General features: G+C 39.1%; 1 protein-coding gene across 1 annotated transcript in view; it reads left to right on the plus strand.

Annotated features, from left to right (window-relative positions):
* Window positions 1-3,278: 3,278 nt before the first annotated feature.
* NID1 (nidogen 1) overlaps window positions 3,279-26,706 on the plus strand; it is a gene marked incomplete at its 5' end in the record, with an annotated part of 42,939 nt that continues 19,511 nt past the window's right edge. The window contains 12 exons of the mRNA XM_080616745.1: window positions 3,279-3,482; window positions 9,549-9,848; window positions 11,049-11,278; window positions 11,916-12,343; window positions 13,445-13,594; window positions 14,984-15,235; window positions 16,417-16,617; window positions 17,987-18,232; window positions 19,172-19,315; window positions 20,570-20,698; window positions 24,005-24,148; window positions 24,898-25,020. Coding sequence (XP_080472871.1) covers window positions 3,279-3,482; window positions 9,549-9,848; window positions 11,049-11,278; window positions 11,916-12,343; window positions 13,445-13,594; window positions 14,984-15,235; window positions 16,417-16,617; window positions 17,987-18,232; window positions 19,172-19,315; window positions 20,570-20,698; window positions 24,005-24,148; window positions 24,898-25,020 — 2,551 coding nt within the window. The remainder of the gene's footprint in view (window positions 3,483-9,548; window positions 9,849-11,048; window positions 11,279-11,915; window positions 12,344-13,444; window positions 13,595-14,983; window positions 15,236-16,416; window positions 16,618-17,986; window positions 18,233-19,171; window positions 19,316-20,569; window positions 20,699-24,004; window positions 24,149-24,897; window positions 25,021-26,706) is intronic.

Raw genomic sequence — 26,706 nt, forward strand, 5'->3', positions numbered from 1 at the left:
CAAGCCTTGCCTTTGACCCTCTGATTCCCATGACCTTGTCCCTCTAAAAAATGCTCCTTCTCAGCAGACCTCAGTCCTGTTCTTTCCTGTCATTACCCCAGATGCTCAGTTCTCTCCAGTTTATTACCACATGGTTACTCTCTCCTTTGATGATCTATCCCCTAGAATGCTTTGTCATCTTTGGACAGCAGAAGATCATCATGAGAGGTCCATCATTTCCTTCCTCCAGTCATGCCAGCAAAGGGGTTTCTAACTCTCTTCTCTCTGTTAATAGAACCTGGGGGTGGGGCTTGAGGAGGTCAAGAGAGTCACAGTATCTGCAATCCACTTTTCCAAATCTCCTCACATGTGGGCAGTGGAAGTTTTCAAATATGTGTGTGTGTGTGTATATGCCTGTGAGCTATTTTAGTACTGTATGAACATAAAAACTCAGGTCAAAGTCAGTTGAGTTGTCTTCTGTCATAATCAAACACAGAATTCTCTCTTAAGTTTTATTCTTCAGTAATCCAACCAACCTAGTGTTGGACACTTGGAGCTTTCTGTCATTCTGCTTCTATTATGCCTAATCTATAATTTTTCTGAAAATAGACCATTGTAAGAAAGCATTTTCTGATACTTCCATGGCTTCTTTTAGTTATTGTGATCTCCTGGCTATCTGTACTTCTCAAACTTGCCCATGTAATTTGTCTGTTTGGTAGCACTCTTCAGATATTTGAAGACATTCTGTAGCTTTGGTGGAAGATGTTAATTAAGTGTCCTCCCCATTATCATTTAGCCAAGTACACACATTCGGTTCTTGAGCAATTCCTTTTACACCACTCTCTCTGGTCCTCTGATCTTTTTTAGTGTTCCACTCTGAAGTCTCTCTAGTGGTGAATTTTCTGTGACATCACTGATCTCACAAGCAATCTCAAGAAACAGCATCATTCTGTCCCTTTAGAAAATGTCACTTGTAACACAATAAAACCTGCTCATTTGTTCTACAGGATCTCAGTAGCTGCTCTGGAAATGCTGTTGCTTTGTAAACTGCTGTCGCTTTGTAAACTGCTGTCGCTTTGTAAACTGCTGTCATATCTGATTTATGATCTATTGAAAATGTGATGGTCATCTTGGCATTCACTAGCTATGTTTTGGAAGATTTTTCATGGTGGTGTGTTAGCTGATGATATTGCAGTTTGCACTTGAATATATTTCTTCCTTCTCAAATCTTGCTAAAGTCTTTCATGTTCTCCATTCTGATTGGTGTTAGCAATTAGTATCTCCCAATTAATTACACATTATGTAAGCATGCTTTTCCATCCTTTTTCAGGTCATTACTGAAGATGCTAGAAAGGACAACTGAAAATATCTTTTTAGTTTTAGAACTAACATTTCTCATTACTCCTCACAGTGGCAGCTGCAAGCTCAAATTATTCAGCTACAACAGAAACACTGCAATTCTCTTAAAAACAGAATAAACAATCACAATATACTGACTAATGGATAAAGGATTTACCATTACATTGCTGTTACTCTCTTTTAAACATGCAGATGAAGATATTTAACTCTCTGTCTTTCAAATCAATTTAAAATCTACTACAGTAAGTTTCTGGCTTCCCAGTTGTCCTCATTCTCTGAATTCTGGACATAATAATAGGAAATCATGTGGATCTGACAGGAAAATGTTACCTTCTCGGTTTTCTTCTTGTGCTTATATCTTCCTTTTGTTCACATTGACTCTTGTATTGAAGGAAAATGTGGCTATGGAAAACTTCAAGCTTAATAGGGATGACATATTTATGTTGTGAATGTGCGAATGTGTATATGGGATCCTAGAGGTGTTAAGGGGTTTGGTTTACGCTTTCTCTTTGCTACACTGCACAAGCACATCTTACCTTTAGGTTCTGCAGGTTTGGGAATGGGCTTATGCTGGAGGGGTGAGGTTGTAATGGAAGGATGAATGTTGAAGGCAGTAGTATTCCACTGTATACATTTGATGTGGGTGAGAAGTTACAGTTTGTTTAAGTGCTTGTAGTTTAGGTATCCATTTGTCAAATGAGGAGAAAGATACCTCAGCTGGGTATCTTGAGATGTCTTTGTGAATATGCCTGTGCTCAGAGAGAGTGGTGATCCAGCCAAGAGGCTGCTTTTGTAGCAGTGATTAGCCAGCTATCCCTGAATCCACCAGTTACTGTCTTAGGGGCTCTGACACTATGGAGGGAAGTTGCAGGTGCAAGTACAGCAAGAACTGTATTGTATGGAGGGGAGACTTGCCTTCCTCCCAGAGCACCATGCTGCTTGCTTCTGTTATACCGAAATATAGAAGTCAATTGGAAATAACTGTAAAAAAGCCACATACAAAGCATGTGGGTGGCATTTGAGCTGCTTTCCCTCCGGTGATTTTCTGTTATAAGCATTCTGTGGAAATATTGGGGCCTACAGTTTGCTGGTCAAGGCTTAAACACTGCTGTCTTCACTTGGAAGCTTTAGGAAAGATATAGGAAATGTATCCAGTTCTTTAGTTGCTTCAGAGTTTTACTAAGCTATAAACTAAGAAGACATAGTCAGAAAGAATATATTTAGATATCCCATATTTCTTTTCTGTGTATCTCATATCAACAGTGAGTTTTCATTTACAGATTTATTTTTTTTTGTTTACAACTAAGTGCGCGTCTGTCATTGATGATATTAATTTATGAAATACATTTCAGTGTATTTCTCAGTTTTCCCCACATAATAAGCAGCTGGCATCAAAATGATTTCAGAATACAGCAGAGCGGCTCGTACGTTTGTTCCACATCGATTTTGGTACTTTGTTTCTGTGCGTTAGCTGTTGCCACACTGGTGGAACATCCTGCAGATGCTGGAGTAACTTGGACTCTGCATTTCCCTAACTAACTTGGAAACCGCAGCGGTTCTGGGAGAAGAGCCACAGCTTGGAAAGTAACTCTCGAACTCCTACGTCCCCGCACTCACTTAGCTTCCCGAGTTCCTCACCCCTCAAGCGACACCCTCTGATTCCGATAGCGGCTGAGCCTCATCACCCAGCGCCCCCCGGAGACCGCCCCTCCGTGCCGGAGCTAACACCACTACGTACCGCGGGGTGCCCCTGCCCCGGGCTGTGGAAGCAGACCCCGGGGTCGCGGTGGCGGGCGAAGCTGGGTCCGGGTCGCTCCGGGGGGCGTATGAGTCCCGCCCGCCCCTCGCCCCCAGCGCAGCCATTGGCCGCGGAGCCGGCCGGGCCCAGCCTCTCGCGCTTATATCGGCGGGACGGCGCCGCCGCGCTCGAACTCGGCGGGATGCGCGTTGTGCGGAGCTGCCCTCACTGGGCGCTGCTGGCCCTGGCGTTGCAGCTGGCGCTGCCCGCCGAGTGCCTGCTGCTGCTGCCCCATGGCGAGGAGCGCGGCGATGCCGCGCTGGCGCACGGAGACGATGTGCGCTCGACGGAGCTGGAGCTGAGAGTGCCGCTGAGGTTCTACGGTGCTGCCGTTCGCTCCCTCTACGTGAGTGTGGGATCGAGAGGGCGCGCGGCCCCTCTCCGGCTGCCGAAGGGATGGGAAGGCTGTTGGGTTCTCCCCGGGGTGCTTGTCCCTTCTTGCCGTGGTGTTGCCTGCTTTGGGGTTGGTGGTACTTGGGTTTCACATCGGTTGTGTGAGCTCCGTGACCAGAGGTCGGTCTAAACAGCTTCCTTGTTCCGTCTGTGTTCAGTTAGGTATCAGGGCCGTGTTAGTTCTCGCAGCGTGGCTGTTGCCAATTCTTTGCAGTGCACGGCAGCCTGTACTGGGAGGCGATACAACAGACAGTAAGAGGATAAAGGGAACGTAACCGGTTGTCCAGAGTGAGCACCATCTCCAGACGTTTTTTGTGCTCCTTCATAGGGTGTATGTCCAGTTAAGGAGCATCCTCATCATGGTCTATGTTTTGTGTGCTTCAGCATGCCAAAGTCACAAACTGAAACTATGAATTTCTAACCAGCAGCCTGACATATCCAAGACTTGCACCTCTGAGCACTGAGTGCTTTCTGCCCCTTAATGCCTTGGTCACTCTCAGATGTTCATTGCTCAATGGTCTTTGGGGTGGGGAAATCCACACCCAGAGCAATTGCAGGCTTTGGGCTGCAGGCAGAGCTCAGCCATGTGTGCGTGCCTTATAGCAGGATCTGCATCCCAGAGGTGTGTGTGCATGTTTGTAGCTAGTGGAAGACATTCAGTATATGAAGGTGGGATTGAAAACAGATTGTCTGGAACAAAGCTGCTCAAAAGTAGCTAGAAAAAAAAAAAAGTTTATAATGGCAGCATGTTTTCAAAATACTGCAAGAGTACTGACTGACCTTAGTAAGGAAGGCCCAGTGTGTGTTTATCTGATCAAGTTAAAACCCACCTTGCTGTCTGGAAAAAAACAACATGTTTTAGCATCATGGGTCTAAGATGCAGCTCTGGGGACCTATCTACATGGAAACACTTGGAAAACTAGACCTTCATGTGGTCACAGTTATTCAAAATGTGATCTAGTTCCCAGGTACTTGAGTCGGTTTTATGGGCATTCACCAAAGATTTAACATGCTTGCATTACTGCTGCCACTTAAGTTATATTCTTTCATTTTCCACCCTGCCTGTTCCTATATAAATCCTGGCATTACATCTAAAATCCAGAATTTTGAGGGATTCAAATTATGCCTATGTGGGAAATGGATGTCTTCACTGACTGGCAGTGAAGACCAAGTAATTCACAAGTATTAAGTGGAATTCAGACTTTGGTGTGACCCTTAGTTCATTGTCTTGTCTCCCATACTCTAAGTTTGGTCACTGATTAGCCAACCCAAGTAAAAACCACACTTCTTGAAGCACAAGCATATTCCTGAAAGATAGCAGGCTCTGTATCCTGTAACTGAGAAGCAAAGATAACCAGTAATGTGTCAGATAAGTGACAGAAAGGGGGCAGTGATTTCAAACAGCAGTAAATTGGTTAACCACACAAAGTTTCTTTAGTTTAATGATCTTGTTACTTGCCTGTGCCATGAAACAGGAACAGTTCTAGTTAGTGTTTGTCTGGAGGAATACCCGTATAGAGGCTGTGTTCCAGAATCACTTTTAGGGCTCTCGTCAGCATGATTACTCAGTACTAAGTAAGGGTGATTTTTAATACAAAATCTGATAATGAAAGGCATTTTAGTATTAGTCTACATAGTATACAGAGGCTTTTTATCTTGCATTTCATCTGTCACAAGTATTGCAAAACACAACAGTACAAACTATATGGGGGTAGGAAAAGGAGGTGCTGGGTCTCAGCATACCTGTTAAGGAAATGTATTGAGCAGTCTTAACTGCTCTTTGACAGTACACAGCTTTATTGTATATTGGCTGTGAGTACTTATTAAGCTCTCTGATGTTATTCAGTAAGCAGAATTTACTGCAGTATTGCTAGTTGATAGTGAATATTATCAAGCTGATACCATTGATGTGTGCTGTTGGTAGAGACACATTATAATACATAAAGGATCTGAATCAGATTTTGAGTTGTCATGTAATACATCGTTCTGTATAGTTCATCAGGATAGTGTGATAAGCTTATCTTAATTTTCCAGTGCTTGATTTTTGCCGGTTTTGCCTTCAGTCAGTTGCAAATCTGTGTGGGTTCTCTATTTTTTTTTTTCCCCCAGCATTTGAGAAGCTGAGTTGTTTGAGTTAGCTCTACACATGAATAAAAAGGCAAGGAATTCCAAGGAATGATTGTTTAATGTCAACTTGTCATAAAATTCTTGGCAACAAAACTTTTATTTAATATAAGTGGAAACAGATTTTGACATACTATGGTCCTTGAAATGGTGTTTCCCTAGGCAAGATTTATAGCACTGAATCGTATCACTAACCCATACTGATCTATTTGTTTTAATAGTATGCTTTTATTAAGCTTTTAGCATTTTACACTAGGGCTCACTGGTGTGGAACAGTTAAAGGATTAGGGATTACTTCCTTTTAGGGAAGAATCAGAGTCCTTTAAGGCAAGCTTGGATCAATTTTTTGATCAGTACTTTTGCTAACTTCCTAAATTAAGAGTTGGTCATGTTTGTATTAGAAAGTTTTTTCTGCTTTAAGTCAACTGGCACTTCATTATGCAAATAAATGACATTTTTTCTAAACTCTCTTGCTCAGAAATACTCAAGTCCTCAAAATGCCTAGTCATTGAACAGGGAAAGTACCTCATTTGTTTGAAACTTTAGTTACCATTATACACACACAGATACTCCTTTTCTTTCAATTGAAGTATTTTGTTACTTTGTACTTGCTTCGCCTCACTTGGTTTTTCAAGGTTGTCCTGTCATAGTGTGTTATTTGTTCTGCCGCAAACCACGAATGTATGTTAACTATGCGTGTAATCCAGAAGTTTAACATGCTAAAAATATGTCTGTGTTAGTTCTTGTCAAGTTACATAGTATAATACCCTAAAAGGAAAGATGTACTGTACAGCTGGTCTTTACACAACGCCCCCTTCCTCCTCTGTTTTGACAGGAATGATACTTTAATGAAACCAGTTACTTACCCTGAGTTACTTATCTTTATTTGGGCTTCACACTTTAACCTATCTGTGTGTCCTTAAAAGGAACATGGTAAAGTTAAATCATACTATTCACCATCTCCGTCAAAATAAATGTATTGTTAAATCTGAAAACTAAAAGCACCTTTTTTTTCAGTAATAATGGATGTTCTTTCTCTACACTAAAAATTCCTTTTACAAAGTGAGCAGTTTGTGTGTGTATTTTCTTTTAATGGCTTGCAAATGTTTTCTGTGTGATTGACTACTTGCAACCAAGCATTCCCTTCACATTTAAAACTGAACTGCCTCATTTATGAATTACAAAAAAATGAAAATGGGGTTGGCATTTTTGCATCTCCTTAATGAAATTGCTTGTTGCATTTAAGTTTTTAGCAAGATAGGAAATGAATATTCAGAAGCATGCACCTGATAGGTGAAAAGAGAAGGGTCAAATGTTGGGTCATTTCTTGGGCTCTTGACTTTGTTCTGTAGTATTAACTAGTACTGATTGTGTTTTCTCTTAATGTTATTTTAATCTCTGCCATAAATGGGGGATCATGCAGCCACAAAGTCTGCACACACCAAATCTGATGGAGAGCATGGAATTTGTTTAAAATACTTCAAACATCAGTCATCTCTCACGAGAGGAGTTAGAGTGGGAGTAGGGGTGCTTGTGTACAAAAAGTGTAAGCAAGGAGAAGGGAGGGAAGAACTTCTAACTTACTCATACATATATTGCTTTAAAGGTGGAATGCATCTCCTTGCTAAAAGGTCTTGGCAAGTAGACTGATATCCCCCCCCCTCCCCCCCCATCTTCCGTACTGCTTTCCACTGGTATAGTATAATAATATAGTAGGGTTTCAGCTTTGCTTTACAGGGTTTTGAGGCATTTTCTAACATGTCATAAGAGTTTTGGGAACCTATCTGGACTAGATCTCTGATGCATGTCTGCTGCAAGGGCAGGGTCTAGACCGGGGAAACCCAGTCTTTTCAGTGCTGTATTCCAGAAATTCACAGTGCACCTTAGGATCTGTGGCTACCGTTTAGTCACAAATGGTTAGAGGAAAACCGATCACAGTATTCAGCTGCTTCTCTCACTTTCCAACATGACCTGTGTTCCCATCATGCTTATGCAGATTATGTACTGCTTATATATCTTAGATATGCTGTTCATGCATAAAGCCAACTTCTTTTTTTTTTTTTTTTTACATGATCGTAACATTTTTAGCATTTTTCACTGTAGCAGGTAACGAAATTATACATCTGCAGACAATGCAGTCATCATATATCAAGCCATTTTTAAAGTAGTGTGATATACCATATGAACTATTTACAAAGCTTAGCTAATGGTTCATGCTAACCATTGTCCAGTTATGCACCAAGCTGGTTGACCATTAGCCTGTGGCAAGGGGCCTTCTCTGACCCTGTGGGTAGCCAAAGGGTGAGTGTTCCAAGATATAGGTGTGTGTTGCATATGAAGGAATGATTTGTAACATGAGTTTCTGTACTAGACCTTTCTTTTATTTGCTATATGTAGTAGTAGTGAGAATGTGTGTGTGCCAGCAGCTCTAGAATGGTGAGTGCCTGGCTGCCTGCAGGTGGTCAGATATGCCCTGTTATTAGGTAGTCAGACACTTGGGAATACATTTCTAAGTGGCTGATCCATACAGTGTCATACATGTCTGGAAGAAGAGCCCAAAACTTGTGTGAGCAGTTTGCGTGCTGCCTCAAAGCCTGACACCTGTAGTCTTGCTCTCTGCTTCTGTGGATGTGAGAGTGAGCTCTGGTTTGACAAGAGATTTCAGCTGTCATGCTCGGACAGGCCCCAGCATCTACCTGTATGTGTCATCATCTCACAGACCAGCTAAATCTTGTTGAGCGAGTATATATGCATTTTCATATCAAGATTTCACTTATATATGTTAATGTGGTGTTGTACGTTGTCTGTCCCCTGTGTGTTGTCTTTCCCCTCCTTTTCCTCCTCCAAGTAGTAGAGCCAGTTTCCCATACGACTGTCTCCTAGCCCCTCTGGTATAGGAGCTGAGCTCACAGTATGTCTTAAGAGTGAGCAGCAGCTTGTTGCAATCAACCTTGCACGGTAGCAGAGAAGTTCCTAGAAGGATGGCTGAAATGAAGATTAAAGCAGTCCTGGCCAGACAAAGGGAAATCTGTGCATCTTCCCAGAAGACTTTCACCTAAACTATTACAATACTTCAGTGCAGAACAGGTTTTTTTGGATAGGCATCTATGTATAAATTAGTTCTTCACTCAGAAGTTCTGTCAGCTTCTGAGGCAGTTCTGTAGTAGCAAGGAAAGCCCAACTGATCCACTTGCATCCTGACTTCCTAACCAAGTTTTCATGGCAATGACATGGCCTGTTGTGTGGGACAAGACAAAGCTCTTCAGTTTCTCCTCCCCCTGCCCATTTGTGGTTTATTTTTATGGACATCAGACTTTGTTAGAAACGGACAGCTTTCTAAATTGTCCAGATTGAATGTCCTCCTCTGCCTTCATGGTAGAAGCCCAGATTCCCAGAGGATATCCTATTACTTTGATAGAGCATCTCTGTAGTCTACACTACTTTACACCAGGTAAGAATCTAGCTAGCTGGTTAACCAAAAAAGTAGCTGTTGCAAATATTTGCTTTGTCCTTTCCATGCCCAGTGATGCTGACACTCATCTGTATACATTTCTTGACAGACTCACAGAGGGTTTGTGCTGGGTCTCAGCCTGAGAAAGACTTGGAAACTTCTGAAATGTGGTGGTGGTGTAAGTCTTTGTTAGGAGAGGCAATAAGTGTCTGACATTTAAATAGCTAAAATCTTTATCTAAAGGAAAAAAGGTTGGTCTACCTGTAAAGTAGACATCTGGTTTAGGACAACTGAAATCCCAGGACTCCTGACAAAACAGGATAAAAAAAAAAAAAAAAAAAAAAAACCACCAAAAAACCTTGAAATATTGTGATTTAAAGCACATTGGTGTGGGAGACAGCCATGTGAACAGTATCTATCTTATAATTTCCACCTTTTTATTAGATTACCACTAATGGGATAATTGCAGTGAATGAACCTTCAAGTGAAGAAAAATATCTCGGTCAATTCCCAATCAGTTTTGGGGCTATTGCTCCTTTTATGGCTGACCTGGACACAACAGATGAACGTGGAAATGTGTACTACCGAGAAGATTCATCCTCAGATGTCTTGCAACTTGCATCAGACTATATCAAAAGAGGTTTTCCTGAGACTACTTTTGATCCCAGCAGTGTTGTCATTGTTACCTGGAAGCTTGTGGCTCCCTACCAGGCATTGAGAGAAGGTCATGCTTTGAAAGAAAAGGTGAGTTCTAAGACACGTTGAACACATGGTCAGCTGAACACCATAACCTGTTATCTTGACTGCTTGAATTCCTTTGTGTTTAAAGGGATCTTATGCAGTTCAGAATGTATTTTACTGTTGAAAAAACTGTAGCAAAATAGGAGTTTCTGGAATTTTTACTTAATTTTTAATTTACAGTATTATATTAATTCAAAAGAAAATACTTGAATCTACATAGCTGATTTCTTTGTACTCCCTGACAACTTTTACTGTCAATGTTAAGTTTGTTGTGGTAATAACTGAAATCATAGGATATCCTGCCCTCCATCTCCATACATTTAATGCAGTCAGTTTGCATTTTTTAATAGACTCTTTAAGTCTTTTTGACATCAAACTCTCTAACTATGTGGACTAATAGGAACTTGAAACTGTGGCACTCTTTTGGACAGGTGACATTGCATTTACAGAAATACTTTGTAGCTAGTACTGAATGATGAAGCAGTCTGAAGTTGTTTTGGTGTGGTTTGTTTGTTTGTTTTTTTTATTACTTGCAACCAGTTTTCCCTTTTAAAACTGTGTTAGGTACTATCCTGCAAAAACATGTCACTTTATGCACCATAATTATCTCATCTGACAACTCTGCTCACAGTGTTTAAAGTTGAGAACATTAACACAACTTAAAAAACCTTATTTTGTTAAAGACTAATTTCTTGTGTCACGTTAGGCACAACCATTGTGTTTATAGTAATGGCTCTACACTCAGGTAGTAACAAATAACTGATGTCTGAGGTGATACTTGCAGCAGCATGAAGCTTGAATTCTTCTTTAAATATTCTGTTTACAGAATTTTTCTCTTTAATCTAGCACATCACTCCTTTTATTTTAAGGAGGTGATATAGAATCCTACGCAAGTTATAGAACTTAGAATTGTTGTGTTTTAGGCAGCCTCTCTGGCTGTGTTCTAACAGATTTAACTTACCTTTGATAATGCTTCCTTTTTAATGTTTATGCATGCTAAAGCTAAAACTGCCTTAGCAAAACTTAAGCATGTGTAATACTTATTTCTCCTAGGAAGAACCTGATGCATTATGTGTGATGGAAATTATGATTTTGACTTAATATTTAAAAATAAGTTATTCTGTTGTCTATTGATCATGACTATTTTTTCATAAGTAAATGGATGCTTTTTCTTTTTTTTTTTTTTTTTTTTTTCCCCCCCAGCGAAACACATTCCAGGCTGTTTTAGCCTCTTCTGACTCCAGTTCCTATGCTATTTTCCTTTATCCAGAAGATAGTTTGCAGTTCTATAGCACATACTCCAAGAAAGATGGTAAAAATATTCCCGCTTTGGTTGGCTTTAGTCAAGCCTCTACGAACTACTACTTCTGGGAAAAGCCAGGATCCTACAATGTCATTGCTAATGATGAAGACAGCATTAGAAACCTGCACAAGTATGCTTTTTTGGTTTGTTTAAACTCCCCGAGAAACCATCGAGGAGTTCTGTGGTTTTTTTAATTGTAGTATGAGTCAATGAGAAATAATAAGATCCCATTAGTCATTGCATAAGAAATTGCAAAGGCTGCCATTGGCAAATATCCACCCTCATGAGAAATATGAGGACTTTGGTCTAATTTGTTGAAAGTCCATGGTTCCATTGTCAGTGGTATAAACTGCTATTTAGCTATCCCTTCTAAAAATAAGATCACTTAGACTTTAACTTTTCATAGTCGATCCTGGACAGTCTTTTCTTTCAAAAGAAAGGGTGAACAAGAAGGTAAGGGAATGAGTTAAGAAGTTCTAGTAAATGTTAGCAAGATCAACTGTCTCCTTCTGTTCCCATCACTTTGGAGACAAGAAGGCTAGAAATTCAAAGGAAGAGAGCTTTGGGCGTGGAGGAAAAAATGCTACCCAAACTGTCAGGGATTTTTATAGCTGAATAAACTATACCTTTAGATAAATATGTGGATAAAATAATTCAACAGTTTCATCCTGATACTTGTCAGTGAAGGATAACATTTTGTTTAGGCTAGAAATACCACACAACTTGTACTTGATAATTTTGATTTGGTGTGTGCTTATCTTTGGTAGAAGCAGCAATGCTGGGAGGCGAGGTATCTGGGTGTTTGAGATTGGCAGCTCATCTGACAGTATTGTGCCTGCCAAGATAAGCAACATTTTGGAGAGCCCAGAGTCCAATGAACAAGACCAGGACATGACTTCAAAACCATTTATGTCAGATTATGGCTCCACTGAAATACGACAGCAGTATGTCACCAGTAGTACGGATAGCACAGAGGAGGATCAGCACTACGTTACGTATAGTGTTCCTCAGCTGGCTGAAGAAGACTTTCTGACTTCATACCAAGGTGTAACTGGAACACCTTCAACTGAGTCTGTTTACAGTCATCAAGATTTCCCAACAGCAAAAGCCCCACCTCGCCAGTTCCAGGTCCAGCAATTTCCCCCACAGCAACCCCAAGTCATAGATGTGGAAGAATTTGATGAAACTGGTATAGGTAAGGTCTTTTGCACTGCTTGGGTCCTTCTGAGATGTATAGGCTGTGAAAACCCAGAGGCACGCAAAAAATGGAAGTACTAAAGAAATAATCTGTTTCCTTCTCACTGCCTTCGTATCTGAAAATCTAGACATGTTTAATAAGTTTGTGTTATTCATCAAGCTACTTAACTTGGATGTCAACTTAGACTCAAATGTTGTCAGTCTGGTAAAATAGTTTCCCTGTCAAGCTCACAGGACAGCACATTTTCAGTGTGTCTATGGAATCTGAATCCCTCTGAAGGAAAGATTCCTCCTACAGAGATATCATGTTCCTGAAGATGACACATTCTTGGTGAGAACTGATTTCCCCATCTCTTTTGCTCAGGACTGCTGTTAAATGTATGATCTTAACTTTAACAGCTGCATTAAGTGGCTGTTCCTGGTAAGAATTTGTTGATCAGTTCTAGTGAAATCTAGCTTTTTTTTTTTTTTTTTCCTTTCACAGATGTGTTACTGACTACAGGTTATTTAATAAAGGTTAGCAATAGTAACTCTTGTAAAAAAAATGTTGGCTATGGTTTCATGGCCTAAAGTTTTACAGGGTGGGATTAGCAATTCTAACTTCTGAGCAGGTGTTTATAGGAAATTCAAAACTGTGTGACTGACTGTCCAGATGTTAATTGCTTCTTGAAGCAGATGTGAGAATTGCTTTCTCCATGAAATGAAAGAGTAAAGCAATTAGGATTACAGGGTGCATCAGCTGGTGCATGGTCCTGGGTACCGTATTGATGTGTTTCATTTTGAGGTTGGAAATTCTCCTTTTTTCCTTGTTTTAGAAACAAGTACAGGTTAAAATTGTGTTTTAATTTCACTAAGACAGTTCAGCATATTGGCTGAAGTCAATAGAATTAAATGGTTTTCTAACACCTGGAAGCCCTGATGTTTTCTCTGAAATAGTAGAATGTTACTTGCATATTGCAAGGTTAGCAAATATCAATTCAGAGAAAATGAAAAAAAAACCCTAATCAAGTTAGTCTAGAGATATTTTAAACTAAAGCAGGGATATGTGAACACTATAGTAATTACATGAAGTATAAGCGTCTGGTCTTTCTTTCTACAGTGTTTCGCTACAACACAGATGTCCAACAGACCTGTGCTAACAACCGCCACCAGTGCTCTGTTCATGCCATCTGCAAAGATTATCCCAACGGATTTTGTTGCAGTTGTATTGCTGGTTACAAAGGAAATGGCAAACAGTGCATAGCAGAAGGTAATGTTTTTGAAAATGAGGTACACAAGCAGCAATTACACATGGCATTCTTGAATGAGGTGACCTGTTCAGTACAAGAAAAGATGTGGTTACATATGTTTTGAAGGACTTATCACTGAGAGGTATTGAAAGATACCTTAGGAAGTGAGCTATGCTTTCTAAAATGGTGTGGCTTTTTGAATGAAGCAGATTATTATTTCTAGAAAGTCATGTTAAAATGCCTGATGCATGTTACTGGCAGCCTAAAATAAACTCTTCTGTAACTGGCGTAGTAACTATAGTAACTAGCGTAACATCCAGTGTTTTGGTGTTGTTTTTTTTTTTTTTTTTTTTATTTTTATTTTTATTTTTGTTGTTTTTTTTTTTTATTTTATTTTATTTTCCTAGAATTAGTCATGAAAGTCCAATGTGTTATAATCTGATATTGTCCTTACTCTAGAAACGGACAGTTCAAAGAGGATGAACAAATCTACTTCGATTGTTAAACTAAAGAGCATGGCTCCTCTTTGTTTGACTTAAACTTCTTTACTAATAGGCTAATCTGCCTGATTTTTGTTAGATACTCATTTAAACTTTGTTCCTGTGTAAAATCCATCAAGGAATTCCTTATTTTATACACTTGTAATCCTCAGTGACATGACCTGCAGTATAGATACATTTCAATAACCGAAATAGCTGACTGCAGACTTTGTGCTTTATCAGACAGGAAAGCAAAAGCTACTACTTAGCTTTCAGTTCATGAAACTGAATTTTCCGGAGAAAGAGAAGGATCTGGTGATAATGGAATTTGAATTTGCATGTAGGAAATTATATACATAAGAAAACTAGCAATACAGAGTAGCTACTTGTGTAAAACACTGACAGTCTTTAAAATGGTCAATAGTTTTGACCACTGAGTCAAAAAATAGAATAGATTAGAATAATAGGTCAATTATTCTAATATCTAATTGTGTTAGCCTTCTAATAGGGAATGAACAAATTTACATTCATTAGCTATTGATATGAAGTGTGATCTTCAAACGAAATTTCTGTATGCCACTTACTGTCAGAGATACTGTACCAGCATTACAGAGTTATCGTTGCAGAAGAAACTGTTAATGAGGACAATCTGTTAATTAACAGTTAAAACTGTGAATGAGGGCATCTCTTCTGGCAGTTTTGGCCACTTACTCATCTGTATAATGACAACACACACACAGGCACATATGTACATGCGTAAGTAAATTAACACACTGCTTGTGGGCGGTTTCCTGTTTGAATTCTGTGAGTGTTTGTTTGCCTTTTATTTCAACACTAATATCTTTTAACATAGTGAACACTCTGAACATGTTCCTTAGAAAGAATGTGAGAACCATCATTTTGTTCTGATGGATTGTATTGATTTGCCAGGTTCCCCTCAGAGAGTCAACGGGAAGGTCAAAGGAAGAATCTTTGTAGGAAATAACCCTGTTCCAGTTATGTTCGAGAACACTGATCTCCACTCCTATGTTGTGATGAACCAAGGGCGTGCCTACACTGCTATCAGCACAATCCCAGAGACTTTGGGGTATTCTTTGCTGCCTCTTGCCTCTATTGGAGGTATCATAGGATGGATGTTTGCTGTGGAACAGCAAGGATATAAAAATGGATTCAGCATTACTGGTAATTTCCAAGTTAAAATAGTGTTTAGAAAACTGTGCTATGCTTTCCTCTGTCTTGAGAGAAAAGAAGTGTATATTTAGAAGCAATATAGGATGAAAACATGTTTATTCAGAGCTGAAAATAGATTTTTTTCATAACCAACCTCACCATTTTTCTTGTTTAGAGTGTGCAGATATTGGGATTTTTAATTTACTATTGGTGCACAAGCACATAAGTCTTTTGGGAAGAAGAATGTCTTTTCCAGTTCCTTTGCAAGAAAGTCATTATTAAAAAGGATCTGATTTTTGGTAGCAGAGATTACAGAGCCACTGAAGAAAGATGTCCCTGTATCTGCAAGAAGGCAAGAGGTCTGACATGTTAATTGCCTGATTGTATCAACAGAGCAAAAGAGAAATGAATATCTGACCTCCTGAAGGTCTGAAATTCTGAACAGAAGCAATTGCTTTATGGTGCAAGTGATTCAGTTAACTTTTGGAGGGAAAACCCAGTTCACAATTACATCTTTTCATGAGAGTTTGAGGCCAAATCTGGTTGGTTTTACACATGAATTCAAGCTGTAGATCCAATCTGTTTCACAAGAACATGTGTTTCTTTATAAAATTTTATCCTTTACAGCCCTTTGCTATGAATTTAGTTGCACATAACCATTTGTTTTGGGAGGGGTTCTTGGATTTGGTATGTTTTAAGTTTGTTCTGGAATTTACAACCTACATTTCACCTGGTTTTGATTTGGAAACTGTTGTACCAGATTTTTTTATTTATTTATTTATTTATTTTTAACTCTCTGTATTCTTAATGGGTTTTTTTTCTCTGAAGTGTACAACTCTTTTGATGTTTCACTCGTAGGGTAAGACCTACTGTTGATAGTTTTGTTGGAACTTGTTTGTTTGTTTGTTTTAAATTTAAAAATCCCAAACCCTGCTTCTTCAGGCTTATTTGCAATTTAGTGTGTTCAGTGCTTAAGAAGATAGTTTCCACGCAGCATCCAATCATATTTAGTATACTTCTGAAAGTTATTTCTGTAGAAACCCAAACCATTAGCAATTACGCTGCATCAAAGCTTGCAGGAAATATTTATATTTTATCTATTAGAACCATTACTTTGAATAGAAAGTGTCATTTTGATTTGGCATATGTTTCAAAATATGATATCAAGTGGTTTAACTAAAGCCATTTTTTAGGTGGTGAGTTCACACGGCAAACTGAAGTCACTTTTCTTGGCAACAATGAGAAGCTTGTTATTAAGCAGAAATTCAGCGGAATTGATGAACATGGTCACCTTACCATCAGCACGGAAATGGAGGGCAGAATACCTGAGATCTCATCTGGTGCATCAGTCCATATAGAACCGTATACTGAACTCTATCACACTTCCAGTTCTGGTAAGGTTCCTTAAGAATGAAATTATAAGAAAGTAAACGATCCTACAGTGAGACAATTTGAAAAACATCATTTTATTCCCTTCTTAGCAAGTGTACTTAGAAGCCTTTGATTTACAGAAGGTTGATTTTTGCCTCTTAGGAACAGGTCCCAAAAGAAGATAGATTTTGTGTGGGGCAATGCAAATATTCCTGAAACTTTTATTGAAAAAAATTGTTTAACTGTTTGTGAACTGATGTTTGCAAAATACTCTCAATTTCCCTTTTTGTTGGCTTTATCTTTACATTGCTGATGGCAGTTGTACAAGTTGCAAAGCTTTTTGTAGGGTCCACAACAATTCAGTAGGAGCTGTGCCGGTTGTATACCTTTTTGTGGTAATGTCATTAAATGGGCTTTGGTCTTGTCTGAGAGTGTGCAAACCAGTTATTTATCAGTGTGTGTCATGTAAACTACATTTCAGTAACTGTGCCTTGCGGTAGTGATATGCATTTGTCAGTATTGTTTGAGCTCAATTTGAAAAAACTGACCAAATAATTAGGAACCTCTTTATTCCCTGATCAATTTCGTCTGTTGTCTTTTCAGTACTTTCCTCCTCTCTCTCTTTTCCTTATCCAGGACTCTGAGATCTGGTAAGAGAGCCATTCTTTGTTTCACCATTTACAGGGAAATCTCCCTTCTTTTGCTTTCCTCTTCCTGGATAAAATTATGGATACTTTAACACATCAAAACCAAAGTGAGGTTGAGGTGTTGACAGCTAGGCTGGCTGAGCAGCAGCAAAGAGCAATAAAGAGAAAGCAGTCTGTGGAATGCCCAGGAATAGTGGAGTATTGAGGAGCTTTTCTGTCGGTGGGAGAACCCACAAGCCCAAATTTGCTTTGAAGAGTTTTGGTAACAATTTTTCACAGTGTAGGAAACTTGTGAAGCATTCAAGAGCTCTCAGACATGCATCTTCTTCATGACTGTGTTGAAATCCAAGGCAAGTATCCTACAATGAACTAAAAGTGGGTATAGTTTAGTGCTGGTGAGATGGCTCTTCTCCTTCACTTACAGATCCAGTACTAAATTCATCTAAAGAAACCTCTGAGTTTCCTGAGTTGAATTTTCCTTCTTTTACCTGGCAACTCATAAAGTTAAATTTTTGAAATGTCAAGATAAATTATGTGACTCATTCATCAAAGCTGTGATACCTGACAACAGGGTAAGCCTAGTCAAGTGCCTATTCCTTTGCACAGAAATACGTCCGCTTTCATAGCTTCTTGACTTTGAAATTTCGATTTACACTGCTCAGCCTGTATCTTAAGTCTACAGATAGCATTTGGCATAGTATTTTGCTTTTCTGTTCTGCTTAGTGTTTTTGTTGCCATGTTCCAGTGATCACGTCGTCATCCACGAGGGAGTACACAGTGACAGAGCCAGAAAGGGATGGGGTTGCTTCCACGTACACAGGCGCTTATCAGTGGCGACAGACAATCTCATTTGATGAATGCATTCATGATGACTCTCACCATGCTACTTCTGCTACTCAGCAGCTCTCAGTGGATGGTGTATTTGTCTTGTATAACAGAGATGAGCAGATTCTGCGATATGCTATGAGTAATTCCATTGGCCCAATCAGTGGTATGTATGAATTGGAAAACTTTCTTTTTCTCTTTTTTGAGTAATTAAGAGCAGGCTTCTATATTATTTTAGCATGCATTAGTTGGGTATTAATGAGTTGAATTAATTTGTTGTATTAGTCAGTAGAAGTTCAGGTCAATCAATTAAGATGAAAAATGGGACCTTTGAAAGCTTGTATTTTTACTTGGAGAAGAATATTTAAGGGGTTATCTCCTCTTGCAATTCAGTGGAGTTTGTGTCTGATTGCTTGAAATCATCTCAATGTGACACCTTAATTCTGTTGCTGCCCAAACACATGGAGTGTATCAGTTACCTAATTTATAGTTCCTTTATTAATGATTTTTTTTTTTTTGTATTGTCAGAGCAAAGAGCAAAAGAGTGAAATAAAATTTGCCATTGAAACAGCTCATTTCTATAACTGATCTTGAAACATGGCACTATCTTGGAAAGTAGGCAGCCTATGGAAGTGTATTTTTTGTTTGAGCTATTCAAGTTTGTCTGTTTGCCCTAAAATCAGAAAAAAATCAATTTGAAAATTAACACCAGCCAAGTACAAGAAAAGACACTTTTGTTGGTGACAAAATAAAGTTCTGCTAATTAAAATGAATAAACCAAGCTGTTAAGAATCACATTTTGAGTCTACTGGCAGTGACTGGGAGATGCATTATCTTTGTCAGTCTTACTCTTTAGTGAGTTTTGTGTGGCTTCTCTATTTTTTTAACTCTGCAGTCCTTTGCACAAGTAACAAGTAATACAGGGTGCAATTGCCATGTCTAACATTAATGTCCTGTGTATCACCTGCAAGTCCTCTTCTACCTGGTGCAAAAAGTATTCTCTTTCCTTGTTTCATGTGCTCTACAAGCAACCTCCGTCTGGGCTTTAGCTGAGTGCTTCAACTTGGGTGGAGTTGTCATGGTTAAATACGGTCTCTCTTCTCAGATGGCTCTGCTGACATAAACAGGAATCCTTGCTACACTGGTACCCATAACTGTGACACCAATGCAATCTGTCGTCCAGGAACTGGAAATCGTTTCTTCTGTGAATGTTCAATTGGCTTCCGTGGAGATGGAAGCATTTGTTACGGTATCAGAAATCTTTCATTACAAAATAACAGCTAATGTAAAATTTATTTTGCTTGGGTGTATTGACCCTTAGGACTAGCCATTCCAGCAAAGTGAAATGTCCTGAGAGGCTGTTTTGGGGAAAGTGACATAGTTAATGGTGGACTTGGCAGTCTGGGATCAAGGTTGGACTTGCTGATCTCTTCCAACCTAGTTGATTCTATGATTCTAAGATAGGTTAGAGGGATGCTGGGGTAGCTTGCATAATTCAATAACCAAAGTATGCATTTGACTCTCTTGAAGGGTCAAACTTGGGTATGTTTTTCTAGCTTACAAAACATCTTTTGTACCCAGCTTGTCTTTTTATAAAACCTGTAGGAACTAAGTTGTGAAACATTTACTACAAGTTCTGGTTAAAATGAGTTAACTAGGTTACGAGCTCTTGAAGAAGATGAAGAACAGCATACACACCGTATGTGTGTATGGAACCAATGGAACCAATGGAACCAATTGAAATCATCTATTTCAAGATCTGCTTTGAAAATCTTTTTTTGTTGAAGAGGAGACTTTTATTTCTGAGCTCTGTATTCTTAATGTATTTGGGGTTTGTTTTATAATCAAGTCACAGCACAAATACTTGTTTTCAAGAGGTGAAATTGTGTATTAATTATTAACCAATAGGGATGATGCATATTTTATTAACTGAGTTGTTTTAGGCAGTTTTGTGTGTTTAATAAAACCCCCCAAAACACAACCCTCCCTCCAATCCTTAAAACATCTTGCAAATTAAAATGCCAGCACCACATTGTCCCCCTCAGTCCTCTGGTGCTGTGAACTGAGCAGCAGTGGATTAGAAATGTATATGGATAACAAAAGAGGAAGTATTTCCTGAACTTCACATTCCCACAGTAGTCATCACTGCTTCTGATCACCTCATACGCTGCAGTTATAACTTTTTTTTTCCCAGTGGTTTCTTCTTCCTGTCTGATTTCCTGACCTCTTCCATGGTTTTGTTTCAGTTTTGTGGTTTTGTTGCATGGTTCATTTTGGGTTTATTTGGTTTTGTTTGGTTGGTTTTTTTTGGTGCAGATTAGCTGAAGACACAGTTTTCTGAAAACTTATTTTCAGATTACTAATATCTCTTAAGAGGTACGGTCTATCAAAGATAGGGTTTAAATATGCAGGTCTGCTATTATTTAACAGTTACACTGTTTCTGTTTTTCTGGTATCAGTATTAAATGTATCCTTGTAATAACGAATCCTCATAACATCCTAGATGTTGATGAATGTTCAGAGCAACCAGCTCTATGTGGCAGCAATGCGGTCTGCAACAACCAGCCGGGAACCTACCGCTGTGAGTGTGTTGAAGGATACCAGTTTGCAGCTGATGGGCAGAATTGTGTTGGTAAGTTTTCTTAAAAGCACTGCCCACTGGGCTTTCGGGCTGTCATTCATCTCCCAGGGACAGAAAACAACTTTAGGGATCTGCAGTGATTTTTTACATGAGTTGAATTTAGGAACTCATGCTGCAGGTAGTGGTACAATCCATTAGGTAACAGTAACTGAAGAAGCTGCCCGACGTACTTTGTTTTCATCTTATAAAAATTCGCCGTTCCGAATGTTTCCAAATAGAAAGTGGAAATTATTGAATGCTTCTGGCTTTTCTGTATCATTAGCTGTAGATTTCACATGGAAGTAAAATCCGAATTTGTAAAAGCAGGAAAATTAAAGTGAGCAGTTACTAATCTATTGATATTTCACAGCATCTCAGATTCAGGATGAGGTAGGGCTTTTTCTGCATTTTCTGCAGTGCTGCATTTTCACTTTGGCTTTCGGGGGCTTTGTGGTTGGTTTTTTTTTGGGGGGGTAGGGTTTTTTTGCCTTTTTTTTTGGGGGGGTGTTTATTATTTGTTTGGTGTGTTTGTTTGTGGTTTTTTGTTTGGTTTCATTTTGTTTTGGTTTTCCTTATCTAATCCAAAATTAAATTTAACAGATTAGATTTTAGTTACAGATGCAACCCTTGACAAGGCAATACACAGGTGTAAACCAATGTGAGTGTGTCTTGGTTATTGCAGGCTTATTCTGAAGTGATTGTTAATCATGCTGGAAAGAAATTACAACTACAGATCACTTCACTGTTAAAATTTTTGTGATTTGGAGGAAAGCTAGCTGGTCTGTTGATGAGCCATTAAAACTTCAGTAGTTGTCACTGAATTAGTTACTAAATTAAAAACCATTTTTTCTGAAGGGAGCCTGAGTTAATCTGTACTTGCTGGACTAAGGTTGTCCTAGCAAGGGATATTTTTCCCTGTTTTCTCTGTTTTTCACTGAAGTTGTAGAAATTCCATTTGGTATCTGGCAGAATTGCAAGATGATTGTGTGGGGTCATATTAAAAGTGAATTTTCCATACAGAAAGAAAAACTATAAACCTTACACTCTGGAACATTAATCTGATTCTTTCTGGTGTCATTTATATTGCAAATATGAAAAGCTAAATACAAAATAATCTACAAATGACAGCTAGAAGGGTAATGACTCTCCTGTTAGAGCTGCAGCTGTCAGGATAGGATATAGATTAGATTTTTTCTTTTTTTTTTTTTTTAGATTTTTTGTCTGTTTGCAACCTGACAGTGATTCTGTACTGACAAAACCTATACACACTCTTCCAGTACCATGGGACTGGTTCCTGTTTTATTTGGAAATAACTGATAATAGCTGAGGATTACATTTGCTTCTGTTGTGACTGCTTTGTGGTAGAAGTTTAGTTATTCTCTGATAAGCTAACGCATTCAGGTCTTCCCTCATTATAGCCAAGAGTGTTTTTCAGTTAAGACTGAGAAGCCTTCATCTTTCAGCAGAAAGTTGCATTGCTTCCCTTAAAGTGTGGCTTTACATGCTGTATATTGCATTCCATCACAAGCCCCATTTCTCTACTTAAGTAGCAATTACCATTCACATCTATTCACAGTGCACCCAAGTTTCCCCTTTGTTGCAGAACAGTTGGAAAAAGCAAATTCTTCTGCCAGGATGCTGGAAGGGATAGGGTGAGATGTGTAAGGACAACTTTACGTCCTTTACGTTACGTCCGTCACTGCACTTCTGTCACTCAGACCTGAAAGGGAACATTCCTCCCTCCAGCCATGACCGTGCTGGCTTCACTTTACCACTTTTTTGTGAAGTAAATGTGTCACACTTCTAACAAGTACTAAGTAATTCCTTGCCCAGCTTGAAGGACTTCAGTTTGATCCCTTCCTTTGATCAAAACCAAACTTTGCATCAGTAAGACTGAAGAGAAACAAGATGAGCTCTAGTTTCCCAATGGACTGAAAATAAATATCATGGTAATCTTTTTCCCCTTTCCGCAGGGGAGGGTTTTTTAAATCACAGACAACTTGAACCCCAGAAGGGGCAACAGTTAACATCTTTGTGTTTTTGCAGGTCACAATGGGATACTAACTCTGATTCAGCTTTTCTGGTACTGCAGCTTTTTCATACCAGCTGTGAGACTTGCTGGGTATCTTTAGAAAAGAGTTAAATAAATCCTGTTCTCCTTTTTGTAGGCTGAGGAACAGGAAGATTTGAGCACTCCCTTTGAGCTCCGACTCCCAGTATTATGCATTTATAGTGCAGTTCTGAATAGATTATTTTGTAATATGAGGCTTTGTCAAACAGAGATATAAATGATTCTAACAATGATGTAATCTCCTCCAGAGAAATGGAAAACACGACTGTTTTCAGATCTGGCTCTGATGGTAGATTTTTGTTATTTTCCTGCTGATAGTGTGGTAGTTCGTGTATGCATACTGTGATGAAAGGAGCATTGTAGAGTCTTGTCTCGGACCTCTGTCAACTCCTTGTTAGAACTGTGTAAAGAAAGACTTAGTGGATTCTCTGTCACAGCAGCTGGAAGTCTGTTCCTAAATGTACACACTGCAAACTCACCTGTTTCTGGGCCCAACTTTTTGTAGTATTTTGCCTCCTCCTATTTTAAATACTGTGGTTTCCTTTCCTCTTCTTTGACATAAACAGGTAAGCATAGGCAGGGCTCCAGTGACTACCTGAAGGAATTCGTGTGTAAAGCAGTGCAATACCTTCGAAGTTACTGCTGTCAACAATGAGAAAGTTCTGAACAGCTGCAGGACTGGTCCCAGCTTCCACTGTTGGTCAAAAATCTCCCCAATAGTTGACAAATGTGTTTATCTACTATTGAGCGAGTCACAGCTCTTATCTGTTGCCAAGTGGTGACAGCCGTTGGTCAGTGCTAGATGAGCACAGTGGGATATCTAGTAGTTCCCAGTGAAGTGAACTGGCCACTCTAGCTGACACATGAGGTATGTCTGTGAGATGCCTTACATTTCTTTATTCATGACCCCTTATTCTAAACAAAACTGTCATGTATATTAGGATCTGTCATTGTGGTAGCCTTTCTGCCCTGTTCAATATTAACAACTACCTAGGAGATGCTGAGGACATTAGGTTCCTTGTAAACATTCGTAAGAGTATTTAACACCAGTAAAAGGGGAGATCTTCACAAAAAAAAAAAAAAAAAAAAAAATCCCAATCCCCAAACCAACTCACTTAGTTTCTCTTGTTTCCTTTCTCTTCTGTATGCTTTCACAGCTAGTCTTCTCTCCCTAGAAACTTATGAGCTTTAGACTTCATGGAGGGACATTCACATTTTCATCACCTCTCTTTATATCTAACTTGCAGCTGTTGAATATGCCATAAACCATTGCCAGACAGGCACACACAACTGTGACATTCCTCAGCGTGCCCAGTGTGTGTACACCGGAGGGTCTGCCTACATCTGCACATGCCTCCCTGGCTTCTCTGGAGATGGACGAGCCTGTGAGGGTGGGTAGCACCATTTGTTGGGGGGGTTTATACTCTTTATTGCACAGCTTGGCTGGTTATTGCAATGCCCTATAGTTACTTGGGACTTAAAGTAGGAAATTTTGTAGTTTAAATCTTTCAGGTAGGCACTGCATTAAGCTTTTGTCCTTTCCTCCCCTCACTTTTGAGTTCGCTCTTCAGTATTTCAGTTAAAGAAGGTCCAAAATGAGTTAAATGCAGAAATTGCAGTATTGCAGATAGCAAACTAGATATTCACCTGATGCAACTCTTTGCACTATATTGGTGTATATGAATGAGGCAGTGACATATGGTGCTCAAGCTATGTAAAAAAAATATCATTCTGTTTCATGTCAATTGGAGTGCGGTAGAGGAGCAGCTTTACCTAACTATGTGTTGGAAATGTTGCTGGCCAAATCCCACATGTCTTGCTGCGTTAAGTCTTTTCCTTGAGGAGCATGGGAATGTATTTCTAAAGTAGTATGTGTGTTAATGCTAGTTATTCATCAGAACAGCAGAGTGCACAGATTTGCTGGGAGACAGAACCTAAAATGCATGCCTGCTTTTTTTTTTCTCTTCCTCCTTCTTTGCATTTCTGCATAGACTTTCTTTCACAGAATTGTCTATTAACTCTAATCAGATATCCTAAAATAGAAGCCTGAAAATAATATGACAGGTTTGCACTTTAGTTTTTGGCTCTCATTTGTCCATCAGGAGGAACAGTTACCCGAGGTTGCTCTTTTCTTTTACAGATATAGATGAATGTCAACAGGGCCGCTGTCATCCAGATGCTTTCTGCTACAACACTCCTGGGTCCTTCAGCTGCCAGTGTAAGGCAGGTTATCGTGGGGATGGTTTCCGGTGTGTGTTAGGAGGTAAAATTTCACAGTTCTTGACAGTTGAATGGGAAAAATAATTTGGGAATTGGAGGATCTATATTAATTTGGTTCTTCTCTGGAACAAATTGTGTATTGTCTTATTGGGGTCTTTATTCTTAAGTGTTTCAATTTTTGAACTTCACCAAGCTTGTGTCAAAATCTGTATCTTGACTATTATAACTTTTCCATGATACCCTGTTCTATGTGCCATTTCATGCTGTGTTTGTTCTATGCTCAGCAGTTCTCAGCCCCAAGCTGATACTATCTTTGGAAGTTGCCTTGAGTAGAAGTTTGATCACAGATTGATTTGTTTGCGTACCCGGTAGTTACTTATCATAAAATATCTGGAATTATTTGCACTGTAAATGAAAAGCAACAATTTCAGAATAAAAGTGAAGGGTGAGACCAAACTACTGTTGTCTGCAGTGGGATCTAGATGCCACCATCACACATATAGCCAGTCAGAGTCCAAAAAGAATGCAACTTAGTTGTTTCTTTATTTACCCAGCTTGTTCTGTATTTAGCAGAAAGTTCTTCACCCTCCCACACTTCTGTTCTTGTGTTGTACTTTGGGCCTTGAAGTATAAAACTCCTGATCTTGAAGGTATGCTTAAAAAAAGAAAGTAAGGAATACCAAAGCACAAAGTAGCATCGTTCAGGTTGCTTTAATTAAAAAGCATGGCAAACCCATGGGACAGCACTCAGGTTTTGCAGAATTTCGAACGTTTTCATTGCTGTTTTGCAGTATTTAATTCTGAAGCTCTAGCTTTTTCCACTTTGTCAGTCCTTCAGTATTACTGTTAACTAGCTTTTCATGCATGAATGCCCATGTGTATTTTCATTTTAATGCCAGATGAATGAAGAACTACTTGGTATTTCTGACCTGTGTCAAAGTATTTAGCTAACTAACCAGCTGATAAAAGCAGGAGTATTCCTCCTAGAGAAGAAACTTGATGTGAATAACTTGAAGCAATATCAAACCTTAAAGCTTTCAGTTCTTCAGGTAAAATTGTAGAGGCAGAAATAATGCTTTCATGGCTGGCACATCCCCTTTGTAGCTGAAACAGGTGGTTTGGTAGGCTGATACTTGAATTCAACTGATTTACTTTATTACCAGGACACAATTTTTTCCGAGTATATGTGATAGCATACTTTAGTGGGGGGCTTTTGTTTGGTTTTGTTGTTGTTAAGAGCACCACCTTTTCACATGTGGTGGTTAATGTGTCTACTAAATTGCTAAGCACAATGTACTATTTTATAGTAGCTTTGTGGGGTTTTTTGTCCTTATCTGGTATGCTTTTATACATTCTATAAGCAAAGCAATTGTATCTTGAATGTTTTGGGGGAGATTTTTTTTTTTTTTTTTTCTCTCTCTCATGGCACAGCTTTAATGGTAGCATAAAATATTTTGGAGAGTTTTGCTGTATCTGTTTTAGTGGGTGGGATCTGCCAGGTTTTGTTAGTGTTCATATATGCCTCTCTGATTATTTTCTTTTTTTAGCACTCTTGTACTACTAGTAGAAGATATGCTTTAGAATCACTTGTATAATTTGTCTTTCCTTATGAAAGGCATTGAGCAGAAAAAAATCAGTGTAGATTAAAAAATTTTACTTTTGCTGAATCCTGTCTGAAGCTGAGAGTAGCTGTATTGCTCTGCTAGTCTGCAGCAATGGCAGTGTTTGC

The sequence above is a fragment of the Psittacula echo genome, assembly GCF_963264785.1.
Source record: "Psittacula echo genome assembly, chromosome: 4".
In the NCBI taxonomy this organism is placed as follows: Eukaryota; Metazoa; Chordata; class Aves; order Psittaciformes; family Psittacidae; genus Psittacula; species Psittacula echo.